Source organism: Myotis nattereri, assembly GCF_964212035.1.
Source record: "Myotis nattereri genome assembly, chromosome: 18".
NCBI classification, from domain to species: Eukaryota; Metazoa; Chordata; class Mammalia; order Chiroptera; family Vespertilionidae; genus Myotis; species Myotis nattereri.
The window spans coordinates 656,206-678,297 of NC_138093.1; the positions used below are offsets into that span (position 1 = coordinate 656,206).

Below are 22,092 nucleotides of genomic sequence, written 5' to 3' on the forward strand. Positions count from 1 at the left end.
GAGGGACAGAGTGCAGAGGCCCTGGTGTCTGAAACACACCCCTCCCTGCCGCCCGGGCCCCCACCGCATCCCCTTCCGTCCACACACCGGGTGTCATCACCCCCCCCTGGGAGACCCGCCCAGACCCTCCCCAGTACCTGGGCCACCACCAACACCACACACTCGCTGGAGGGAGTCGCCTGGAGCAGCCACTTCCCAGGTCCTGGGCAGGACTCAAGTAGAAATGAAACTGCCTGCGGTGGGGGGCAGGGCCCTGCTGGGTTTGGGGAGGAAACCAGGAAATGGCCCTAAGGGTTTGCAGGTGGCTGGGCTGGGCCTGGCAGGGCGGGGAGTGGTGGGTCGAAGTCCTTCTTCTACAGCCACGAGGAAAGGGGACAATTTCTCATCAGGACCTGGGCTCTGGGCCAGCAGGAGCGTCTGAGGTCGGGGAGGGGCTCAGCCCACTGGCCCGCCTGCAGCTCTTCCTGCCGTGGCCACAGACCAACCCCCTCGGGAGCCATCAGCTTCTGGGCAGATGTTATTTTATTTTTTGCTATTTTTTAGGTCCCTATTCTCTCATCACTGCTCTGAAGGGGGCGGTGGAAAGGGCTGGTGACCTCCGCCCTCATGCTCCTCCTCAGCGTTGCTCTGCAGGGTCAGACACTGTCAGCATCACCACCAGTCAGGACACAGCTGGGAGCCGGGAGCCACGGGAGGCCCCAGCCACCGTGAGGGCAGCACCGAGAGCAAAAGGACTGTCGGACTGTTGATGTTCTTTGTGAACGGTGACGCTGAGATGAGCTTGGCGTGCAGGATACAGAGAAGCAGAGGGCTACCGCTCGCTCAGGCGAATAGCAAAGCCCCCAAAGCCCTCATGGCTTTTATTTGGGGAGCACAGCAAATAACAATGGAGTACAGCAAGTGACAATGATTAACAGGCATGCTTATGAGATCATCTGAGCTAGGTTATACATTACACGATTCATTTCCTCTGTTATACAGAGACTCTTTCCACCTGCAGCAGTGCACCCTCCCTTGAACTTTCCACGCCCTCATGGACTATGTATCACCTCAAGGAAAGTTCTGCCTCTAAACCAGGGGTGGGCAAACTTTTTGACTCGAGGGCCACAGTGGGTTCTTAAACTGGACCGGAGGGCCGGAACAAAAGCATGGATGGAGTGTTTGTGTGAACTAATATAAATTCAAAGTAAACATCATTACATAAAAGGGTACGGTTCTTTTTTTTCAATAGTTTTATTCATTTCAAACCAGCCGTAGTTTGCCCAGGGCTGCTCTAAACAATAAGTCTTGTTTGCAAGACTTTGTTCTGACTTGGCCTGCTTGCAGGCTCCGTCTTTTCTTGGCAGAACGTCCTCTTCTAGTTAACTTCATTCCGTTTGATCAGCTACACAGTGAAAGGGTGAGGGCTTTTTAATAGCCATGAAGGAATTTTAAGAAGAAAAATCCTATTTCAATAGAAGTTGTTAAAGCTAAAATGGTTTCTTTCCCTTCCACCGGACCATTTGCTAAGTTTATAGGGATAGTTCAGTTGATAGTTCTGTGTGACCAGTATGGGCCTCTAGCAACGGTGAAATAGAAATACAGTCCATCTCATGATTGAGCCTGTGGACGGAAGGGGCCACACGCTGACCTGACCAGCTCAGGGAAGGCCTGTGTGGCAGCCTAGCAGACTCGGAGACCTAAAATAACTACAAAGGATGGTCTGAAATTAAACTTCAACTAAAAGCAGTTATGGTGGGCAGTTATGTCCTAGGCCAGTATCTTCACTGACAAGATCAACTTTGATCCTTACTGAGCCCATTTGCCTTTTTGCCTCTAAGATAACATACCCTTGAAATGTCTGGGTAACTTGTAACTTCCCTTTTTCTGGAGCCCCTGGAGCACAATCAAATGTTCTGGGCGCCAGGGCAGATACTACAAATTCCTTCATTATCATGTGAATGGATCCTGCACCCACCTAAGTATGTGTCCATCATTTTACTTTTTATCCTATCACAGAGGTTCCCCCCCCGCCCCCCCCCGCTTCGCTTAATCCCAACTCCTTAAATCTGTCACCAATGGATTTCATGTATAAATACGGATGTAACCCTGGCATTTTCCGGAGCACTATCTCAATTCGTTGAGGTTCTGCTTCCCGGTATATGTCTGAAAGGGCGAGGGCTATCTTACCCCGGATCCTCCATGTTGGGGCAGCCGCCATGTGCTCAGGAAAGTACCTTCTTCCCGGAAGCCGGGATTTCTTTAACCAATGACAATCAAGGGACATGCGCGCCATAGAGATGACCACATCCTGTGTAACAAGACCCGACTTGCGCCTGGCCAATCAGCAGGGCCCACAGTCAGCTCCCCTCCCCCTCACTCCACCCCCTATTAAAGCCCTGATATTCTTGCGAGTGGCACTCTGCTTCCGGTGGCTGCGTTGGCCAAGAGGCGGGGTTGAGTTAGCTAGCTCAATACAGGACCCTCTGCTTCTGCATCGGACTGGCTCCCTGGTGTGGTTTTTGGGGATCTTGAAATCTGGGCATAACAATGTCGACAGTTTGGCTGAAATAAACTCACAAAAATTCTTTACAGGTTTCAATGGTTTTTTTTTATGTTAACAAGCCGGAAGTTCCAAGACAAAGGGGGGAATGAAAGGGCAAAAGCTACGCCCTCCGTCTTGCCCCGTATCCTCCATCTTTGGGCAACCATGTGCTCGGCAAGGCTTCTTCCCGGAAGCCCAAGCCTCTGCTAGCTGTAAGGTCTGGGGCTGGGAAAATAGGGTCTTTCCTGATCCCACCAGCTGAGTTGGACAAAACAACCCAGAACTGCCGAGCCACATCCTGCTGGACAACAGCTGCCATCCTGGGACCCACCAGAGCATCCTGTTGTGCTGATGGCCAATAAATAACCACCGGAGACTTCTCAAGATGGCCAGGGTGCAGCTGCACCAACTTCCCGCTCATCAGTCACCCGCCACAAGCTACCTCAGATAAACCTGATTGGTCCAACAGCAGCATAAAAAGTCTCTGCCAGGCACAGGTGGGTGTGACTCCCCCAGCCTGCGCCTCCAGACCGTGGGACCTCACCCGAGAGCTTCCAATAAACGCGATATTTCGCTCTTACCCTGCTTGTCTTGGTCAAATTATTGGCTTTGGTCAGATTAAATCTCACATCTCAGATTAAACCTTACATTAAACCTAACACTAGCCACACCCAGGATTTCTTTAAACTAACCAATGACAATCAAGGGAGGTGCGCGCTATAGATATGACCACATCCTGTGTAACAAGGCACAGACTTGCGCCTGGCCAATCGGCAGGGCCCACAGTCCCCTCTCCTTCCCTTACTCCACCCCCCTATAAAACTCCTCTTCCCACGGGGCTAGCCTCTCTCTATCACTTGCCGTTGTGTCGGTAAGGAGGGGAGGGGAGCCAAGCCTGGGTTTGAATAAAAGACTCTCTGCTTCTGCATCGGACTCGGCTGGATCCCTGGTGGTCTATTGGGGATCCTGAAATCTGGGCATAACACATAGGGCCTAGTCTGTGTGTCAGGGGTTGAGCATCGACCTACCTACAAGCAAAGAGCTCACAGTTCCATTCCTGGTCACATTCCCGGGTTGTAGGCTTGATTCCCCAGTTCAGAGCTTGCAGGGACAGCCAATGCGTGATTCTCATCATTGATGTTTCTCTCTCTCCCTCTCCCTTCCAACCTGAAATCAATAAAAAACATATTTTTTAAAAAAGGACTGTCTGCCCCACCTAGACTTACTCTTTTGTTTTTTCCAATCCTCACTCAAAGATGTTTTTTCCATCGATTTTTTAGAGAGAGAGGAAGGACGGAGGGAGACGAGGGGGGAGGGAGAAACGTCCATGTGAGAGACACATTGACCGAGGTCGTGCCCTTGACCGGGAATCACACCGGAGGCCCTGAGGTCCACAGGCCGGGCTCTGTCCACTGAGCCATCCCCGCCCCAGGTTTTGCTCCCTTCAGCTTCCTGTGGGGCAGCTCCTCCCCAGGCTTCTCCTCTCTGCCTCGCGGGGGCCCCCTGGCGGTCGGGCAGGCTCACTGCTCAGCCCTGTGACCTGCTGGGAAGGTCAGGCCACAGGGAGGAGCCCAGGGCTGAGCCCAGCAGTGAATCCTCAGCCTCCTGGCCCCTCCCCCCACAGGGCTCCCCGCCCCTCCCCCCACAGGGCTCCCCGGCCCCTCCCCCCAAAGGGCTCCCCGGCCCCTCCCCCCACAGGGCTCCCCGGCCCCTCCCCCCACAGGGCTCCCCGGCCCCTCCCCCCACAGGGCTCCCCGGCCCCTCCCCCCAAAGGGCTCCCCGGCCCCTCCCCCCACAGGGCTCCCCGCCCCTCCCCCCACAGGGCTCCCCGGCCCCTCCCCCCAAAGGGCTCCCCGGCCCCTCCCCCCACAGGGCTCCCCGGCCCCTCCCCACACAGGGCTCCCCGCTCCTCCCCCCACAGGGACCCCCGGCGCCTCCCCCGACAGGGCTCCCCGGCTCCTCCCCCCACAGGGCTCCCCGCTCCTCCCCGCACAGGGCTCCCCGCCCCTCCCCCCACAGGGCTCCCCGCCCCTCCCCCCACAGGGCTCCCCGCCCCTCCCCCCACAGGGCTCCCCCGCCCCTCCCCCCACAGGGCTAACCGCCCCTCCCCCCACAGGGCTCCCCGCCCCTCCCCCCACAGGGCTCCCCCGCCCCTCCCCCCACAGGGCTCCCCCGCCCCTCCCCCCACAGGGCTCCCCGCCCCTCCCACCACAGGGCTCCCCGCCCCTCCCCCCACAGGGCTCCCCGCCCCTCCCCCCACAGGGCTGCCCGCCCCTCCCCCCACAGGGCTCCCCCGCCCCTCCCCCCACAGGGCTCCCCGCCCCTCCCCCCACAGGGCTCCCCGCCCCTCCCCCCACAGGGCTCCCCGCTCCTCCCCCCCAGGGCTCCCCGTCTCCTTCCAGGCCTTGGGCTCCCTTGTGAGGACCCCTGAGAGGAGGAGGGAAGCTGGGGCTCCGCTGCCTTCTTCCCGGACCCAGAGCAGAGGCCTGGACCTCACCCTGAGGCCACAGTCCCCGCCAGGAGGTGAAGGTTCGCCCCTAGAGCTCGGGGTGCGGGTCCCTGGCAGACGGGGCGGGAGAGCAGGCAGACGGGACGATGACATGGGTTCACCCAGCCCCGCTCACCCGCGGGTTAGACGCCCCCTTTCCCGCCCTGGAGCCAGGGCCCGAGGCCGCCTGGTGACCCCGTGCCCATGGGGGTGGCAGCTGCCGGGGGTCCAGGTGACAGCCCCTCCCAGGCCCGGAACAGCGGCGCCCTGGGTGCGGGGTCACAGGGCCAGGTCACCCGGCTGCTCATGTGACACCCCGAGCGTGGCCTTGATCGGGGGGCCCTGCGGCCTCGGCACACGGGTGTGGACGCACAGACAGGGTGCCGTGTGCCGAGGCCGCAGCTACACACAGCACTTCCTTCTGGCAATTTGATGGGACAGATTGTTCTGGTTCGTCCTAAGCAAGCTCAGTCAGAGGCACAAATTGCGTGGATTTTTAACGGTAAAAAACAGTCTATGGACATGCCGGCTGGCACACCCAGAACAGGCAGCGAGGAGGCAGACAGAGATGTGAGCTGGGAGCCGGCTGGTGTGGCTCAGTGGCTGAGCAGTGACCTAGGAACCAGGAGGTCAGGGTTCGATTCCCGGTTAGGGCACCGGCCCAGGTTGTGGGTGGATCCCCAGGGCGGGGCCTGCAGGAGGCAGCTGGTCCGTGATTCTCTCTCTCAATTTTCTTCCACTTCCCTGACGGCGCTTCTTAATGAATCCGCGTGTGAAACTGACCCCAGTGCTGAGTGTGCCCGCGGGTCCGGGTGTGCGCCTGGGCTCTCACATGTCTATGTGTGTGTGTGTTTGTACATATACATACACATATGTACATGGCTACACAGGCACCATAGGTAAATGTACATGTGTCTATTAGCACACACATAATTCTACATGTATAGGCTATGTGTTCAGTTTTTTATATTTATGTTTACTTAGTTTTATTATTTTTTAAATTTCTTTTTATTTTTTTAAATATATTTTTATTGACTTCAGAGAGGAAGGGAGACGAGATGTAGAAACATTGGCGATGAAAGAGAATCATCAATCCGATGACTCCTGCACACCCCACACTAGGGTTTAAGCCTGTAACCCAGGCATGTGCACTGACCTGGAATCGAACCCTGCCCTTCTGGAACACACCGGCCGGGCTTCCAGTGATCTTTAGAGAGAGGAAGGGAGGGGGAGAGGCAGAGAGACACACACACCGATTGGTAGAGGGACCTGCCCTTGGAATGGAACCTGGGGCCTTTGTCTACAGGCCGACCCTCTGTCCACTGAGCCAAACCGGCTGGGTGACAGTTTACCATTTTATTTTTTAAGTTCTAGGGAATAGAGTTTATTGTGGCAGAGAGTGTCACACACGACTGGAGGTGCGGGCATTGGTAACATCTCTCTGCGTCCTCCATCGGGTACAAGTGTGACAGGTTTCCTACGTCCGGTTCCCACCATCACCTGCACGGCTTCCTCACTCTGACCCGTGGACGTTTAACCCGACGGCTTCTGCTGACGCTCTGGTTCCAAACAAAACTCTGCATAAGCTTCTGGGTCCACCTCATCGTCATATCATCCAAGTACGGTCACCACCCCGGACACACCTGCTCCATTTTCTTCACAATCTGGAAAAAGGGTCTTCTCATTAAGTCACTCTTTTTTGTTTTGTTTTTTTGTTGTTTTTTTTAAAAGAATGTTTTTCTTTTTCTTTCTTTCTTTTTTAATATATTTTATTGATTTTTTTTACAGAGAGGAAGGGAGAGAGATAGAGAGTTAGAAACATCGATGAGAGAGAAACATCGATCAGCTGCCTCCTGCACATCTCCTACTGGGGATGTGCCCGCAACCCAGGTACATGCCCTTCACCGGAATCAAACCTGGGACCTTCCAGTCCGCAGGCGGACGCTCTATCCACTGAGTCAAACCAGTTTCGGCTCTTTTTTGTTTTTAATAAATCTTTATTGATGAAAGCATCACATAAGTCCTTCTCCCCCGCCCCCCCGCCCTCAGGTCACTCCTGAGATGAATCGTGGTCGTCTGGATCAGCTGCAGGGAGAGGAACACCATCCACTGGACCCAATGGCGGTTCCGTCACAAAACAGTTGGGTTCATTCTCAGGTGCTGCTTCTCTCGGATGCTGAGGTGACAGGGACTCTCCCCCAGTTACTTGACCGGAGCTTTATAAGCGTCAAGAGCATCAGCCTCACATCAACACTGCAGGGTGCTTCCAGGGCGACATTTCCAATCCTCTGGATAACCTCGTCCATGTCTGTCCTTCCTCGTGACTTCCAGGCATCTTCCAAGGCGGGCCCTGTCAACTTCAGTAATTTTACTGCACAAATTAGGTTATCGTCCACAGGGTGAGAAAGGAGGGCATCCAACAACCCCCGAAGAAAAGCTGTTGGAGCCTTTCCATGAGCCCCTTCGATCTCCAGCGGAAGATAAAGTTCTCCCATAAAGAGCACCAACTCATGGAATCGTTTCCGAGCTGCTTCATCCCCCTTGGCAGCTTGATCTCTATTCTCATAATCAGCCTGACATCTTTGAAGGAGCACATCGTAGAAGCTGCCCCTCTGTGAGCGAATGGTCAGGTGACGGGACAGGTAAGCACACAGGCGAGCTCGCCCACAGCGGAGCTTGGGCTCGGACGTGGCCTGTTGGTAGATGAGGCCCACCAGTTCTTCCAAAGCCTCGTCCGTGGTGACCCGGCCACTCAGGGTCTCTGCAAACTGCTCCATGTCAGTTTCACAACTGCCAGGCTGCTCTGTCAGACGGTTAAAGAAATCCCAAACAAATACGGACAGAGGGGGCTCATCCTCACTGGGTCCTGGTAATTAGAAAAACCTCAAGGGTAGAATTCAGGGCGCTGGCTGTCAGCGTCCTGGGGTCTGGCTTGTTTCAAGAATGTCCCCTTGGAGGGTGGGGAAGGGGCGGCTGGAGGCGGGCTCTGCTCCCAACACACTGTCTTTAGAGAAGACCAGCCTGTGCTCTGGAGTCTGAGCCTTGTTTCAGACCAGCGATGGGAGCTCAGGGTTGTGACCATAAAGTAGAAACCCTCCCATTTGTCCCCGTTACCCATGGGGTGGAGGCTGCACTGAGCTCAGTCCCCGAAGCGCTTAGCATCGCCCTCACATACCTTGATGGCTCCTCAAATGTTTGCTCTGGTCAAAGTAGACGTCGGGGATCTCACACTCAGTCTCAATCTCCAAAGACAGGGCCTCAGGCATCTCCAGCCGCACAGCCTGGCTCCTGGGGGAGCAGAGGCCAGAGCTGCTCAGGGGGCACCCCTTGGCTCCGCACCCCACTCCCCCTCTCCCGTCCTTCCTTCAGCACTCACCTGCTCAGGGCGCCCTTCACGTCCTGCGGGAAACAAAGGCACAGGTGAGTGTGGGAACACCATGCTGATGGGCTGCTGCTCCCTCCCAGAGGCACAGGGCAGGCCCGGCCTTGGGTTCGGATGGGATGGGGCTTACACCCTGGTCGGCAGAGCACCTGGATGACTCTGAAAAGCCATCCTGTTCTTTTAAATCTTAGGACACACACACTTATGGGAACAGGGGTACGTTTCCTACATGTGAACAGGGGTTACATTTTGTTAAGTTTCCTTCCCAAGCCCTGTGCGAAGTGACTGGGGGGGTGACTGAGCTGTGAGCCCGGCGAGCAGAGCCCATGAGCAGGGTCAGGCCCACCCACCAGGAGCCAAAACACCATCTGACCAACAGCATCTCATCGCCTGGGGACTGAGGACAAGAGCTGACGGCTGAGGCCCCCAGGGCTGCACACAGCACCCAGCCCCTTCCCCTTGTAGAGAGCGGCCATAAGGGTAAGCCCGGATGGACCTGTGGCGCAGCCCTCTCAGCATAACGAAGCTGGACCTTATAGCGCTCCCTAGGTCCTTCCTGGGCAGCTAATGGGCTGTGGGAGGTGCAGCAAGTGCTGCCAAAACTGGCGAAACTCACGAGAACATCGTAATTGTGGGGACCACTTCCCTTGCTTTGCTTTGTGTGCTCTGAGTATAAAATAAACACTGGGCTTGCAGGCCATGGCACTGCCTCTCTAATCAGAGGGCAACGTCCCACCCAGCCCCAGCCTTATTCTCTTGCCTGTCTTTTCTAATGCTTCACCATGCCCCTCAGGTTCACCCATGGCCATGCTGGCACGGCACACCCCTCTATAATCCGGTCCCCTGCAGCTGCTGGGAGACAGGACTCGATGAGTGTAAGCGCCCTGCCTGCTGGGTGGGCCGCCTTCTCAGTAAACGCCTTATAGGACCCATCCCTGCCTTTGTGACTGGACACAGCGACAGGCAGCCGAGCCCACCCGCGGGTTTCTGGGTAACAGATGGACACCCCGGGCAACGATCCCCACACCGGCCTCTGGACGATCAGCACAGCAGGACACCTCTCAGCCTCTGACCTGGCGCCTCCTTGCTGAGGGTCTGAGGAGCCCCCGGCTGCTTAGGGGGGTGGGGAGCCCCCCACGCTCCCTCTGGCCTGACCTTCCTCAGAGCGCACCTGCCAGAGGCCCACGGTCACAAAGCCTCTCGGCGGTGGGTGGGTGCCCAGCGCCCAGACTGGGCCCTGAGGTGGCCACCACAGTGACCCAGGCGGCAGAGCAGCCATGAGACATGGTCACCCTGAGGGGCGCCCTCCACTTCCACCCGCCGGACCTGGGACCAGCAGCTGGGAGGTGGGGGGAGGTTCACCTTCCTGAGGCTGGAAAGAGGGCCCATCAGGCCAGGCTCACCCATCACTCATGGGGCGGCCCCACCTGGTCCCCGCTATCACCTGACCTTCAGGATCCTGTGCCCCTGGACAGAGGCACGTGGGAGCGGAAACCAACCCCTGAGCCTGTTTCGGGAGTGGATATAGGGTTAGGCCTCAGACAGACCTGATGGCAAAGCCACAGACAAGTCCCAGCTTAGAGGGCACAGCCCTGTTAGCATAACTAGGCTTGACCTTATGACCTCCCTAGATCTTATCTGGGAAGCTAATGGGCTGTGGGAGGTGCAGCAAGTGCTGCCAAAACAAGTGAAACTCACAAGAACAGTGTAACTATGGTGACCACTACCATGTTTACCTCTGGCTATAAAATATAGGCTCAGCTTGCCTCTGGATCTCTCTCTGTGGCCTCAGCCAGGCACAGGAGGTCCACCTAGACCAGCTTATTCTCTCTGTCTGACTTTTCTACATCCTTTGCCGCCCCCTCTCAAGCTCACCGAACCCTTGGTTGAGCTGGCTCCGCTCAAAGGAACCCACCCCACTACCTGCACGGGGGGTTTTATTCTTCTTGATCCTCACCAGAGGATAATTTTCCGTTGATTTTTAGAGAGAGTGGAAGAGAGAGGGAGAGACAGAGAGAAACATCAATGTGAGAGAAACACACCGATTGCCTCCTGCACGAGCCCTGACGAGGACCTGGGCCAGGGAGGAGCCTGCAACTGAGGTACGTGCCCTTGACCAAAATGGAACCCTGTACCCTTCGGTCCTCAGGCTGATGCTCTATCCACTGAGCCACACTGGAGTTTTGAGCCAAATCACAATTTTCTGATTTATATAGAGAGCCCTGTAGACCATGGAGCCACCTTGTAGATTTTATCTGTTCAATATTCTAAAAAGAATAGGCTTGGCCCAGCTGGTGTGGCTCAGTAGTTCAGCATCAACCTATGAACCAGGAGGTCAGGGTTTGATCCCGTCAGAGCACTTGTCCAAGTTGCAGGCCCAGTCAATAATTCTCTCTCATCATTGATTTTTCTATCTCTCTCTCCCTCTCCCTTCCTCTCTGAAATCAATAAAAAAAAAAAAATATGTTCAGAAATGATGAGAAATAAAAATAAGAGATCTCTGCCTTTAAGTCCCGCACACTGATGTGCCACCACTGAGACAGGCAGACGGTCCTCTGTTCCCACCACCACCGCCGCCCCCCAGAGCAGCTCAGAACCCGCCCCCGTGGCGTCCTCCCAGGGCTCAGCCTCACCTGCAGCACCTTCTGGGCGGAGCCCTGGCATCGCTCCTCCAGCTCCCGGATGTGGCTCTCGAGCTGGCGGCTCTGCTGGTCCAGGTCGGCCTCACTGACCCTCAGTCTCTGCAGAGTGCGCTCTTCCTCGCTCTCCAGTCTCCACAGGAACGACCTCTCCTCCTCCCTCAGGAACCTGTGCAGGTTCTGGAATTCCGCCTGCATTTTCTGTCTCTGAGCCTCTACCTTCTCCTACAGTCAAGAGAGGACGCTCAGCCCGGCCAGCAGGGCTCAGTGGTTGAGGGTCCACCTGTGACCCAGGAGGTCACATTGGATCCCGGTCAGGACACAGGCCCGGGTTGCGGGCTCCATCCCCAGTGGGGAGCGTGCAGGAGGCACCTGACCATGATTCTCTCTCCTCTTGGATGTTTCTATTTCTCTCTCCCTTCTTCTCTGACATAAATACAAATATAAAATAAAACAAATAAAAAAAAGTTGGAAAGCCAGTGGGGACGGCTCTCGGGAAACAGGCATGTGATTCTTTGGCTCTGACAGGCACTGACCTCCTGGCCATTTCCTGCTGGGAGGAGGGGGGGAGGGCATGAGTTCTCATCGATGTGGACAAGGAGGACAATGGCTTCTTCTCGGGGCTCCACCTGCTGCTCTGGTTCAGTGACACCATCACTGTGCTTGGCCCGATCAGACCCTACGCCTAAGCGCCAGGACAGACAGAGCTTGACACCAAGAAATCCCTGTTCTTTTTCTGTTGTTGTCGTTAATCCTCAGCCCAGGATATTCTCTCCATTGATTGTTAGAGAGAGGGGAGTGGCAGGGAGGGAGGGTGGGGAGAGAGAGAGGAACATCAATGTGAGAGAGACATGGGCTGTTTCCTCCTGCACACGCCCGACTGGGTGGGGATTGCTCCTGAGCCCTGGGGGTGCCCTCCAGCGGCCAAGGCGAGAGCCCCCCATTCTCACCTCCCACTGGGCCATCTGCTTCGCCGTGAAAGCTTTCTGGTCCGTGCATTCCTCTTCCAGTTGCCTCAGTTTCCTCACCGCTTCCTGGAGCTTTTCCTGGAGGAAGAAATGGAGTGGCCCTTGCTGACCACATCTCCCTTCTCCCTCGGACGGGAAGAACCTGATGTCAGTGCCCGGGGCTCTCTCTGTCCCTGTCACCCTGACCCTCCTCTCGGCTAATGGCCAGGACAGCCTGTGGGGACCTCGACTGAGCTGATGGGAGGCTCGGCGACACCTGCCTTTCCCTACACCCCCTGGGCCCCTGGCTGTTCCTTTGCCGTGTGCCCTCTCACAGGAGAGCCCTCTCTTTTCTCAGCACTCCTACAAACCGTTAATTTTTTTACATGTAAAAATATGTATATATTTCTATTCCTTTCAGAGAGGAAGAGAGAGACAGGAACACCAATGATGAGAGAGAATCATGGGTCAGCTGCCTCCTGCACGCCCTACACTGGGGATGGAGCCCGAAACCAGGCATGTACCCCGACCAGAAATCCAACCGTGACCTCCTGGTTGATTATCGGGACTTGGAGCGCAGAAGGGGCACTCACCCTGTAGCCGGGGCCTGCGTCCTCCACGAGCGCCATGTTGTGGCCCTTGTGCCGTGGGTCACGCTCGCAGCGCCAGCAGATGAGCTGGCCCTCGTCCTCGCAGAAAAGGTGCAGCCGCTCCCCGTGCTCCTGGCAGGACAGCTCCTGCTCCTGCTCCCGGAGGGCGGCGATGAGGCTGCCCAGCTGCTTGATGGGCCGCAGGCTGCCTCTCTGGAAGGGAGCCCGGCACTGGGGGCAGGAGAAGGTGTCTGTGTCCTGCTGGCTCCGCGGGGAGGAGGCCGGGCCCATGAGGTCCAGGAGGCAGGCCTGGCAGTAGCTGTGGCCGCAGCTGATGCTCACGGGCTCGGCCATCAGGTTCAGGCAGATGGAGCAGGTGGCCTCCTCCTGCATCTTCTTGCTGGTGGAGGCCGACGCCATGCCTCTGCCGGAAGCAGCAATGCCGGACCCAGAGGCTCCCACAGTGGAGGCGGCGCACCCACCCCGGCCTCCTGTGGGCGCCCGGCTGCCAGGCCCCACGGGCCTTGAGGTCTTATCTGGAGGGAAGAAAGGTCTGCAATGTGGACGCTGCAGAGAGTGCAGCTGTGCTGTGGACGAGGGTGGGGACCCCAATGCCATTCACTAAAATGAAACAGAATTTAACATGCAGATGTAGCCTCACTGAGGATGTTTTTCCATTGATTTTTAGAGAGAGTGGTAGGGACGGGGGAGACAGAGGGAGACACACACCCATGGGCTGCCTCCCACATGCACTCCGACCAGGGCCAGAGATGGAACCCGCACCCAGGTACGTGCCCTTGAGCGCAATCCAACCCAGGACCCTTCAGTCCACAGGCCAATGCTCTCTCCACTGAGCCGCACCGGGTAGGACTGGTCACATTTCCATTGCTTCATGGCCACCGGGGGCTGCAGGAAGCCCCAATAGAGACCATCCATCAGGGGGAAGCTGGTGTTGGAGCCCAGACACAGGGAGGGCGAGGGCCAGGCAGGATGCCCAGGGACCCAGTGAGGGCCCGGGGAACTCTCCCACCTGAGGAACATGAGGAATAATCGGAATAACTGGTTCCAGGACCGTTTCTTTGCAACTTAAGGAACGGGGTGGATCAGGAAGATTCCACTGAATCAGCGACTGTGGACCTGCTGAGACTCTGCACCCCCAGCCTTTCCCCTGACTGCCCCCCACAGAGAACAGAGGCTGGACAGCGGGCTTAGCAGTTAGAGCGTCCACTGCGCACTGACGTGTCCCGGGTTCCATTCCCGAGGTCCCCCCCCCCCCCCCCCCCGCCCTCCCTTCCTTTCTCTGGAAGAAACAATAGAAAAAATCTCTTCCAGGGAAACCCACCCAGGATGGCCCCGAGGTAAACACGGCACCTGAGACCCAGTGAGTCCTTCCAGTCTCCCTCCCCTGAGAGGCGCCGGCCGGCTGGCTCAGTGGTTTAGAGTCCGCCTTTGGACCAGGAGGTCAGGGTTCCATTCCCGGTCAGCGCACATGCCTTGCTTAGAGGCTCGATCCCCAGTGGGGGGCGTGCAGGAGAAACATCATCTGTGTTTCTCTCTCCCTCTTCCTTCCTCTCTGAAATCAATACAAACATTTTTTTAAATAAAGGAAAGGCCTGGGCTGGGCAGAGGGGCAGGTCGTGGAGGCCCAGTCAGGTGACCTCTCTCCTCCAGCCAGGACTGTCTCCCAGGAGAAGTTCCAGGCACCTGCAACCCTGGGGGACGAGGGGAAGGAGAGCAAATGGGAAGACAAGACGCCAAGACCCTCCAGGGAGGACCCAGGAACCAGAGAGCGAAGGAGGGACCCTGGGACCCTGGCCCGGGGCTGCAGCTCCTGGGGAGCCAGGCCTGCCCTCCTGGGAGCGGAGGGAGGCGGGCAGGTTGCAGATGGACCTTCCTGGGACCTGACAATGGAGGGAACACAACCAGGAATCCCTGAGACCACTGGACCCCTCTTCCTCTAGAACCAGGGCAGCCCCCGGAGCCACAGAGAGTTTCTGCTCAGAGTCCCTTCCTGGGCGGGTGATTTCCCGGGGACACACTCGGGTCCTCTGTGGCTGGGCTGTGTCCCCAGGACAGGACCTGCCCTCCAGGGGCCCCGGGGGCCTGTCCCGGCCTCCACTCCCCCGCCTCACACCCAGATCTCCTGAGGTTGGATCAGCTTGGAGTTTGGTGGAAGCAAAAGCGGCCTCACGGAAGGTCTGTGGGGCAGGGGCCTGGAGGGACAGAGACCAGAGGCCCTAGTGTCTGAAACACACCCCTCCCTGCCGCCCTTGGGGCCCCCACCGCACCCCCTCCCGTCCACACACCGGGTGTCATCACCCTGCCTGGGAGACCCGCCCGGACCCTCCCCAGTACCTGGGCCACCAAGGATGCCACACACTGGCTGGGCTGGAGGGAGTCGCCTGGAGCAGCTACTTCCCAAGTCCTGGGCGGGACTCAAGTAGAAATGAAACTAACTGCCTGTGGTGGGGGGCGGGGCGCTGCTGGGTTTGGGGAGGAAACCAGGAAATGGCCCTAAGGGTTAGCACGTGGCTGGGCTGGGCCCCCGCAGGGCGGGGAGAGGTGGGAAGAAGTCCTTCTACAGCCACAGGAAAGGGGACAAGTCCTCATGGGACCTGGGCTCTGGGCCAGCAGGAGCGTCTGAGGTTGGTCTTAGGTTTTACGCCGCCGCAAGGAAAAACCGTGAGGCCAAACAGAGACCAGATTAAACAGGCTTTATTGGGAGCACACGGGCGGGTTCACTGGCTCAGAGAGCCGAGCCGGAGAAGCCGGGCCAAACCTGGGCAGGGGCAAGGTTTTATACTTTTCTGAGGTAATTGTTGCTGGCCGAAACTGGTGGCAGTCGGGGCTTTCCAGGGTCAGGTGAAACCTGCGGTCTGTCCTGCGGTTTGGTCATTTTCCGGGAGCCGTTTGTCCGGCAGGAATTTTTCACCGGGGTGGGGTGGTTTTCAGATGTCAGTGTGGACAGGTCAGCTTCTCACTGGCCCAAGAGAGGGAGGGGGTCCTTTCGCCCCGGGGCAGGGTGCCAGCGAATACCACAGCCCACAGGCCCGTCTGCAGCTCTTCCTGCCGCAACCAACCCCCTCAGGGACCGTCAGCTTCTGGGCGGATGTTATTGTATTTTTTTGCTATTTTTTAGGTCCGTATTTTTTTAAAAAATATATTTTATTGATTTTTTACAGAGAGGAAGGGAAAGGGATAGAGAGTCAGAAACATCAATGAGAGAGAAACATCTGTGGACACATGCTGACCTGACCAGCTCAGGAGAGGCCTGCATGGCAGTTTTGCAGACTCGGAGACCTAAAGTCACCACAAAGGATGGTCTGAAATTAAACCTTAACTAAAAGCAGTGATGGTGGGCAGCTATGTCCTGGGCCGGTATCTTCACTGACAAGGTCAACCTTTACCGTAACTGAGCCAGTCTGTCTTTTCGCATCTATGATAACATGTCCTTGGGATGTCTGGGTAACTTGTGACTTTCCTATTTATGGAGCCCCTGGGGCACAGCCAGGTGTGCTGGGCCCAGGACGGATGCCGCAGATTCCTTCATTTATCATGTGAATGGATCCTGCACCCACCTAAGTATGTGTCCATCATTTTACTTTTTATCCTATCACAGAGGTTTCCCCGCTTTGCTTTATCCCTCCTCCTTAAATCTGTCACCAATGGATTTCATGTATAAATATGGATATAACCCTGCCATTCTCCGGAGCACTATCTGTCTGGTATTCGCTGGCACCCTGCCCCAGGGCGAAAGGAAAATCTTAGGTTTTACGCCGCCGCGAGGAAAAACCGTGAGGCCAAACAGAGACCAGATTAAACAGGCTTTATTGGGAGCACACGGGCGGGTTCACTGGCTCAGAGAGGGGAGCCGGAGAAGCCGGGCCAAACCTGGGCAGGGGCAAGGTTTTATACTTTTCTGAGGTAATTGTTGCTGGCCGAAACTGGTGGCAGTCGGGGCTTTCCAGGGTCAGGTGAAACCTGCGGTCTGTCCTGCGGTCTGTCCTGCGGTTTGGTCACCGGGGTGGGGTGGTTTTCAGACGTCAGTGTGGACAGGTCAGCTTCTCACCGGCCCAAGAGAGGGAGGGGGTCCTTTCGCCCTGGGGCAGGGTGCCAGCGAATACCAGACATTCCGGACTCTCTATGATGGGATAAGAGGACGACGTGATCATCTGGCTGCTTCCTGCTGACTAGGGGCGCTGGGGGGGGATAGAGAGGCTCCGAATGTTAGTTTAGTTAAAATATCCCGCCCCAGTAGGGGGACACGGCAAGTTGGGATAATGAGGAAGGAGTGTGAAAAAAGGCGGTCTTGGAACTGGCAGGCTAAAGGAGTTGTTTGCTGGGGGGTTGAGGGGGACCCATCTATGCCCGCAACTGAGATCTGGGAAGGAATACTAGGGCCCGAATGAGAGGGGAGGACCGAGTAGGTAGCCCCCGTGTCTACCAAAAAGGAGATAGACTTACCCGCCACCTGGAGAACTAGCCTGGGCTCGGCGAGGGTCACCGAGTCGTGGAGCCAGGGCTACTTCGGAGCCCACCCTTTGAGGGCTGGCGCTGACCCGGTTCCCCTGCCGGCCGCAGAGCCGCCACCAGAGCCTGGGTCTGAAGGGATACCTTCTCACGGAGCCGCTCCTGTCGGGCGGCTTCTGCCGTCTCCTCCCGGGCATTAAAGACTTTAAAGGCCATTTTTACCAGATCCTGTATGGGGGTTTCAGGGCCCTCCTCAACCTTTTTGAGTTTCTATCTGATAATCGGGAGCAGATTGGGAAATAAAGTGTGAGGCCAGGACAGTAGCCCCGTTGGAGGAGCTAGGGTCAAGACGGGTGAATTTATGAGGGCTAGGAGTATCTGACGGGTTGAGCAGGGAGAACAGAGGTCGGGGCGGGAACGTATGTCCCAAAAAGCCTGGACGTAGGGGACCTCAGAATCTTTGCCCGTGCGCCGGCAGTAATTATCCAAGTCTGTTAGAACATTAAAGTCAAAGGTGCCAGTTGGGGGGCCAGCGGGACTGGTTATCTAGAGGATATTGAGGCCATTGTTGTTGTGAGAGAGAAATTAAGCATTTGGCCTTGAGTGTCTGAGTGTACCCCAATTTGGAAAAATTTTTAAGGAGACACCCTAGAGGTGTCTTAGGATCCGGCCTGGACTCTGAGACTCCCATAGTTGAGGGGTTTCCCGCTCCCCGAGATTAGAGACAAAGCACCAAGGGAGGCGTCCCACCGATTGGCACAGAGTCCCGGTTCTGGGTTGGGGTCTGAAGAGGACCAAGGACGTCTCCTTTGTCCTCAGAGACCGGACAGTGGCCCTCTGAGGGCGGAGGAGTTCTCTCGGCACGGCCGCGACTTAGGACGAGAGGCTCCGGACGGATCTCGGAGAGCAGGAAGGAGAGGGAGGGAGGTTTCCCGTGTGACTTACTGGAGATGGAGTCCAGGGGAAGTCCAGGCCGAGGTCCGGGGCGGCCAACCGGGGAAGTGAGCCGGACCGGCCAATCGACTCGGACCCGGCACCTCAGAGTCTGGGAGTTAGCCCGGGCGAGCTGCCGCTGCCCACTGCTTCCCAGGTCGTAAGAGGAGACGGGGCGAGGATCGTCCGAGTCCGAGACCCACTCCCGGGTTTCGGCACCAAATCTTAGGTTTTACGCCGCCGCAAGGAAAAACCATGAGTCCAAACAGAGACCAGATTAAACAGGCTTTATTGGGAGCACACGGGCGGGTTCACCGGCTCAGAGAGGGGAGCCGGAGAAGCCGCCCGTGTGCTCCCAATAAAGCCTGTTTAATCTGGTCTCTGTTTGGACTCATGGTTTTTCCTTGCGGCGGCGTAAAACCTAAGACTATCTCAATTCGTTGAGGTTCTGCTTCCCGGCGTATGTCAACAGTTTGGCTCAAATAAACTCACAAAAATTCTTTACAGGTTTCAATGGTTTTTTTCATTAACACATTGATCAACCGCCTCCTGCATACCCCCCACTGGGGATGTGCCCACAACCAAGGCACATTCCCCTGACGGGAATCGAGCCCGGGACCCTTCAGTCCACAGGCTGACGCTCTGTCCACTGAGCCCAACCGGCCACGGCATGGTCCCTATTCTCTCATCACTGCTCTGAAGGGGGCGGTGGAAAGGGCTGGTGACCTCCGCCCTCATTCTCCCCCTCAGCGTCGCTCTGCAGGGTTCAGACACTTGTCAGCATCACCAACGGTCAGCACCCAGCTGGGAGCCGGGAGCCATGGGAGGCCCCAGCCACCGTGGGGGCGGCACTTAGAGCAAAAGGACTGCAGGTGCCAGCCAGTCAGGGGTTGAGTATGGGCCTACCTACTGAGTTATGGTAGCAATCATCTCAGGTAGAAACTACAGTTTACCTTTAACCCTGCTGTTTGGCTTATGTACCTGGTTATTTTGACTTTCTGAATTATATAAATCACCCCATTCAATTGAATACCCTATTGATTATGTGACTATCCCCTGGGTTGTGGTCATACTGGCCTTAGAAAGCGCATTTTCCATTCCCTGGGAAGGACAGCACGGCTATCCCAAGGTCAGAGGGCTCCAGTTAACGTGTGCCCAAAACAAAAACTGTGCTTTAGATAACAGGCTTAAGTCTGACCAGGTTCCTCATGCCAGACCCGAGGGCTCTAGATAATGTGTTTCTGTCAATTCAGGGATCCAGAAGCCCAAAACTGTAATTTAGATAACATGCTGCTTCTGCTTCTGTAAACTGCTTTTTTGCAAACCAGGTTCTTCATTCCAAACCTGGGGATGTAATCAATACCTCTGTGATCTTTGCCTGTATCAGTCTGGTGTTGCGCCCATCTTATTAGTATGAGATTTGGGAAAGCAGAATGGCCCCTCATAGTCCCGGATTGCAATAAACGTGACTCTTCAATTCGACTTCTGGAGGCGTCCTCCTGTCATTCGCGGGGTACCTTACAACTACAAGCAAAGAGCTCACAGTTCCATTCCCCATCACATGCCCCGGTTGCGGGCTTGGTCCCCAGTAGGGGGCGTGCAGGGGCAGCCAATGGATGATTCTTTCTCATCATTGATGTTTCTCTCTCTCCCTTCCTCTCTGAAATTATTTAAAAAAACATATTTTTTTAAAAAGGACTGTCCGCCCCACCTAGACTTACTCTTTTTTTTTCCAATCCTCACTTGAGGATGATTTTTCAATCGATTTTTTAGAGAGAGAGGAAGGAAGGAGGGAGACGAGGGGGGAGGGAGAAACGTCCATGAGAGAGACATTGACCGAGGTCGTGCCCTGGACCGGGAATCACACCCCAGGCCCTGAGGTCCACAGGCCGGGCTCTGTCCACTGAGCGGCCCCCCCCCCCCCCAGGCTGTGACCCCTTCAGCTCCCTGTGGGGCAGCTCCTCCCCAGGCTTCTCTCTGCCTCGCGGGTGCCCCCTGGCGGTCGGGCAGGCTCACTGCTCACCCTGTGACCTGCTGGGAAGGTCAGGCCACAGGGAGGTGCCCAGGGCTGAGCCCAGCAGTGAATCCGCAGCCTCCTGGCCCCTCCCCCCACAGGGCTCCCCGCTCCTCCCCCCACAGGGCTCCCCGGCCCCTCCCCCACAGGGCTCCCCGCTCCTCCCCCCACAGGGCTCCCCGGCCCCTCCCCCACAGGGATCCCCGGCCCCTCCCCCACACAGGGCTCCCCGGCTCCTCCCCCCACAGGGCTCCCCGCTCCTCCCCCCACAGGGCTCCCCGGCTCCTCCCCCCACAGGGCTCCCCGCTCCTCCCCCCACAGGGCTCCCCGGCCCCTCCCCCCACAGGGGTCCCCGGATCCTCCCCCCACAGGGCTCCCCGGCCCCTCCCCCCCCAGGGCTCCCCTCCCCCTTCCAGGCCTTGGGCTCCCTTGTGAGGACCCCTGAGAGGAGGAGGGAAGCTGGGGCTCCGCTGACTCTGCTGCCTTCTTCCCGGACCACAGAGCAGAGGCCTGGACCTCACCCTGAGGCCACAGTCCCCGCCAGGAGGTGAAGGTTCGCCCCTAGAGCTCGGGGTGCGGGTCCCTGGCAGACGGGGCGGGAGAGCAGGCAGACGGGACGATGACATGGGTTCACCCAGCCCCGCTCACCCGCGGGTTAGACGCCCCCTTTCCCGCCCTGGAGCCAGGGCCCGAGGCCGCCTGGTGACCCCGTGCCCATGGGGGTGGCAGCTGCCGGGGGTCCAGGTGACAGCCCCTCCCAGGCCCGGAACAGCGGCGCCCTGGGTGCGGGGTCACAGGGCCAGGTCACCCGGCTGCTCATGTGATACCCCGAGCGTGGCCTTGATCGGGGGGCCCTGCGGCCTCGGCACACGGGTGTGGACGCACAGACAGGGTGCCGTGTGCCGAGGCCGCAGCTACACACAGCACTTCCTTCTGGCAATTTGATGGGACAGATTGTTCTGGTTCGTCCTAAGCAAGCTCAGTCAGAGGCACAAATTGCGTGGATTTTTAAAGGGAAAAAACAGACTATGGACATGCCGCTGGCACACCCAGAACAGGCAGCGAGGAGGCAGACAGAGATGTGAGCTGGGAGCCGGCTGGTGTGGCTCAGTGGCTGGGCAGTGACCTAGGAACCAGGAGGTCAGGGTTCGATTCCCGGTCAGGGCACTGGCCCAGGTTGTGGGTGGATCCCCAGGGCGGGGCCTGCAGGAGGCAGCTGGTCCGTGATTCTCTCTCACAATTTTCTTCCACTTCCCTGACGGCGCTTCTTAATGAATCCGCGTGTGAAACTGACCCCAGTGCTGAGTGTGCCCGCGGGTCAGGGTGTGCGCCTGGGCTCTCACGTTTCTGTGTGTGTGTTTGTACATATACATACACATATGCACATGTCTACACAGGCACCATAGGTAAATGTACATGTGTCTATTAGCACACACATAATTCTACATGCATAGGCTATGTGTTCAGTTTTTTATATTTATGTTTACTTAGTTTTATTATTTTTTAAATTTCTTTTTATTTTTTTAAATATATTTTTATTGACTTCAGAGAGGAAGGGAGACGAGATGTAGAAACATTGGCGATGAAAGAGAATCATCAATCCGATGACTCCTGCACACCCCACACTAGGGTTTAAGCCTGTAACCCAGGCATGTGCACTGACCTGGAATCGAACCCTGCCCTTCTGGAACACACCGGCCGGGCTTCCAGTGATCTTTAGAGAGAGGAAGGGAGGGGGAGAGGCAGAGAGACACACACACCGATTGGTAGAGGGACCTGCCCTTGGAATGGAACCTGGGGCCTTTGTCTACAGGCCGACCCTCTGTCCACTGAGCCAAACCGGCTGGGTGACAGTTTACCATTTTATTTTTTAAGTTCTAGGGAATAGAGTTTATTGTGGCAGAGAGTGTCACACACGACTGGAGGTGCGGACATTGGTAACATCTCTCTGCGTCCTCCATCGGGTACAAGTGTGACAGGTTTCCTACGTCCGGTTCCCACCATCACCTGCACGGCTTCCTCACTCTGACCCGTGGACGTTTAACCCGACGGCTTCTGCTGACGCTCTGGTTCCAAACAAAACTCTGCATAAGCTTCTGGGTCCA

General features: G+C 56.9%; 1 protein-coding gene across 1 annotated transcript; it reads right to left on the minus strand.

Moving 5' to 3' along the window:
• Positions 1 to 7,000: 7,000 nt before the first annotated feature.
• Positions 7,001 to 14,995, minus strand: LOC308534045 (E3 ubiquitin-protein ligase TRIM38-like). Its single transcript, XM_081112322.1, has 7 exons — positions 14,926 to 14,995; positions 12,574 to 13,106; positions 11,984 to 12,079; positions 11,028 to 11,258; positions 8,389 to 8,411; positions 8,188 to 8,300; positions 7,001 to 7,878 (listed from the first exon to the last, which is right to left on the minus strand). The coding sequence occupies exons 2-7, from the start codon at positions 12,988 to 12,990 to the stop codon at positions 7,166 to 7,168; spliced, it is 1,593 nt and encodes a 530-aa protein (XP_080968448.1). The 5' UTR covers positions 12,991 to 13,106; positions 14,926 to 14,995; the 3' UTR covers positions 7,001 to 7,165.
• Between the last annotated feature and the right edge of the window lie 7,097 nt (positions 14,996 to 22,092).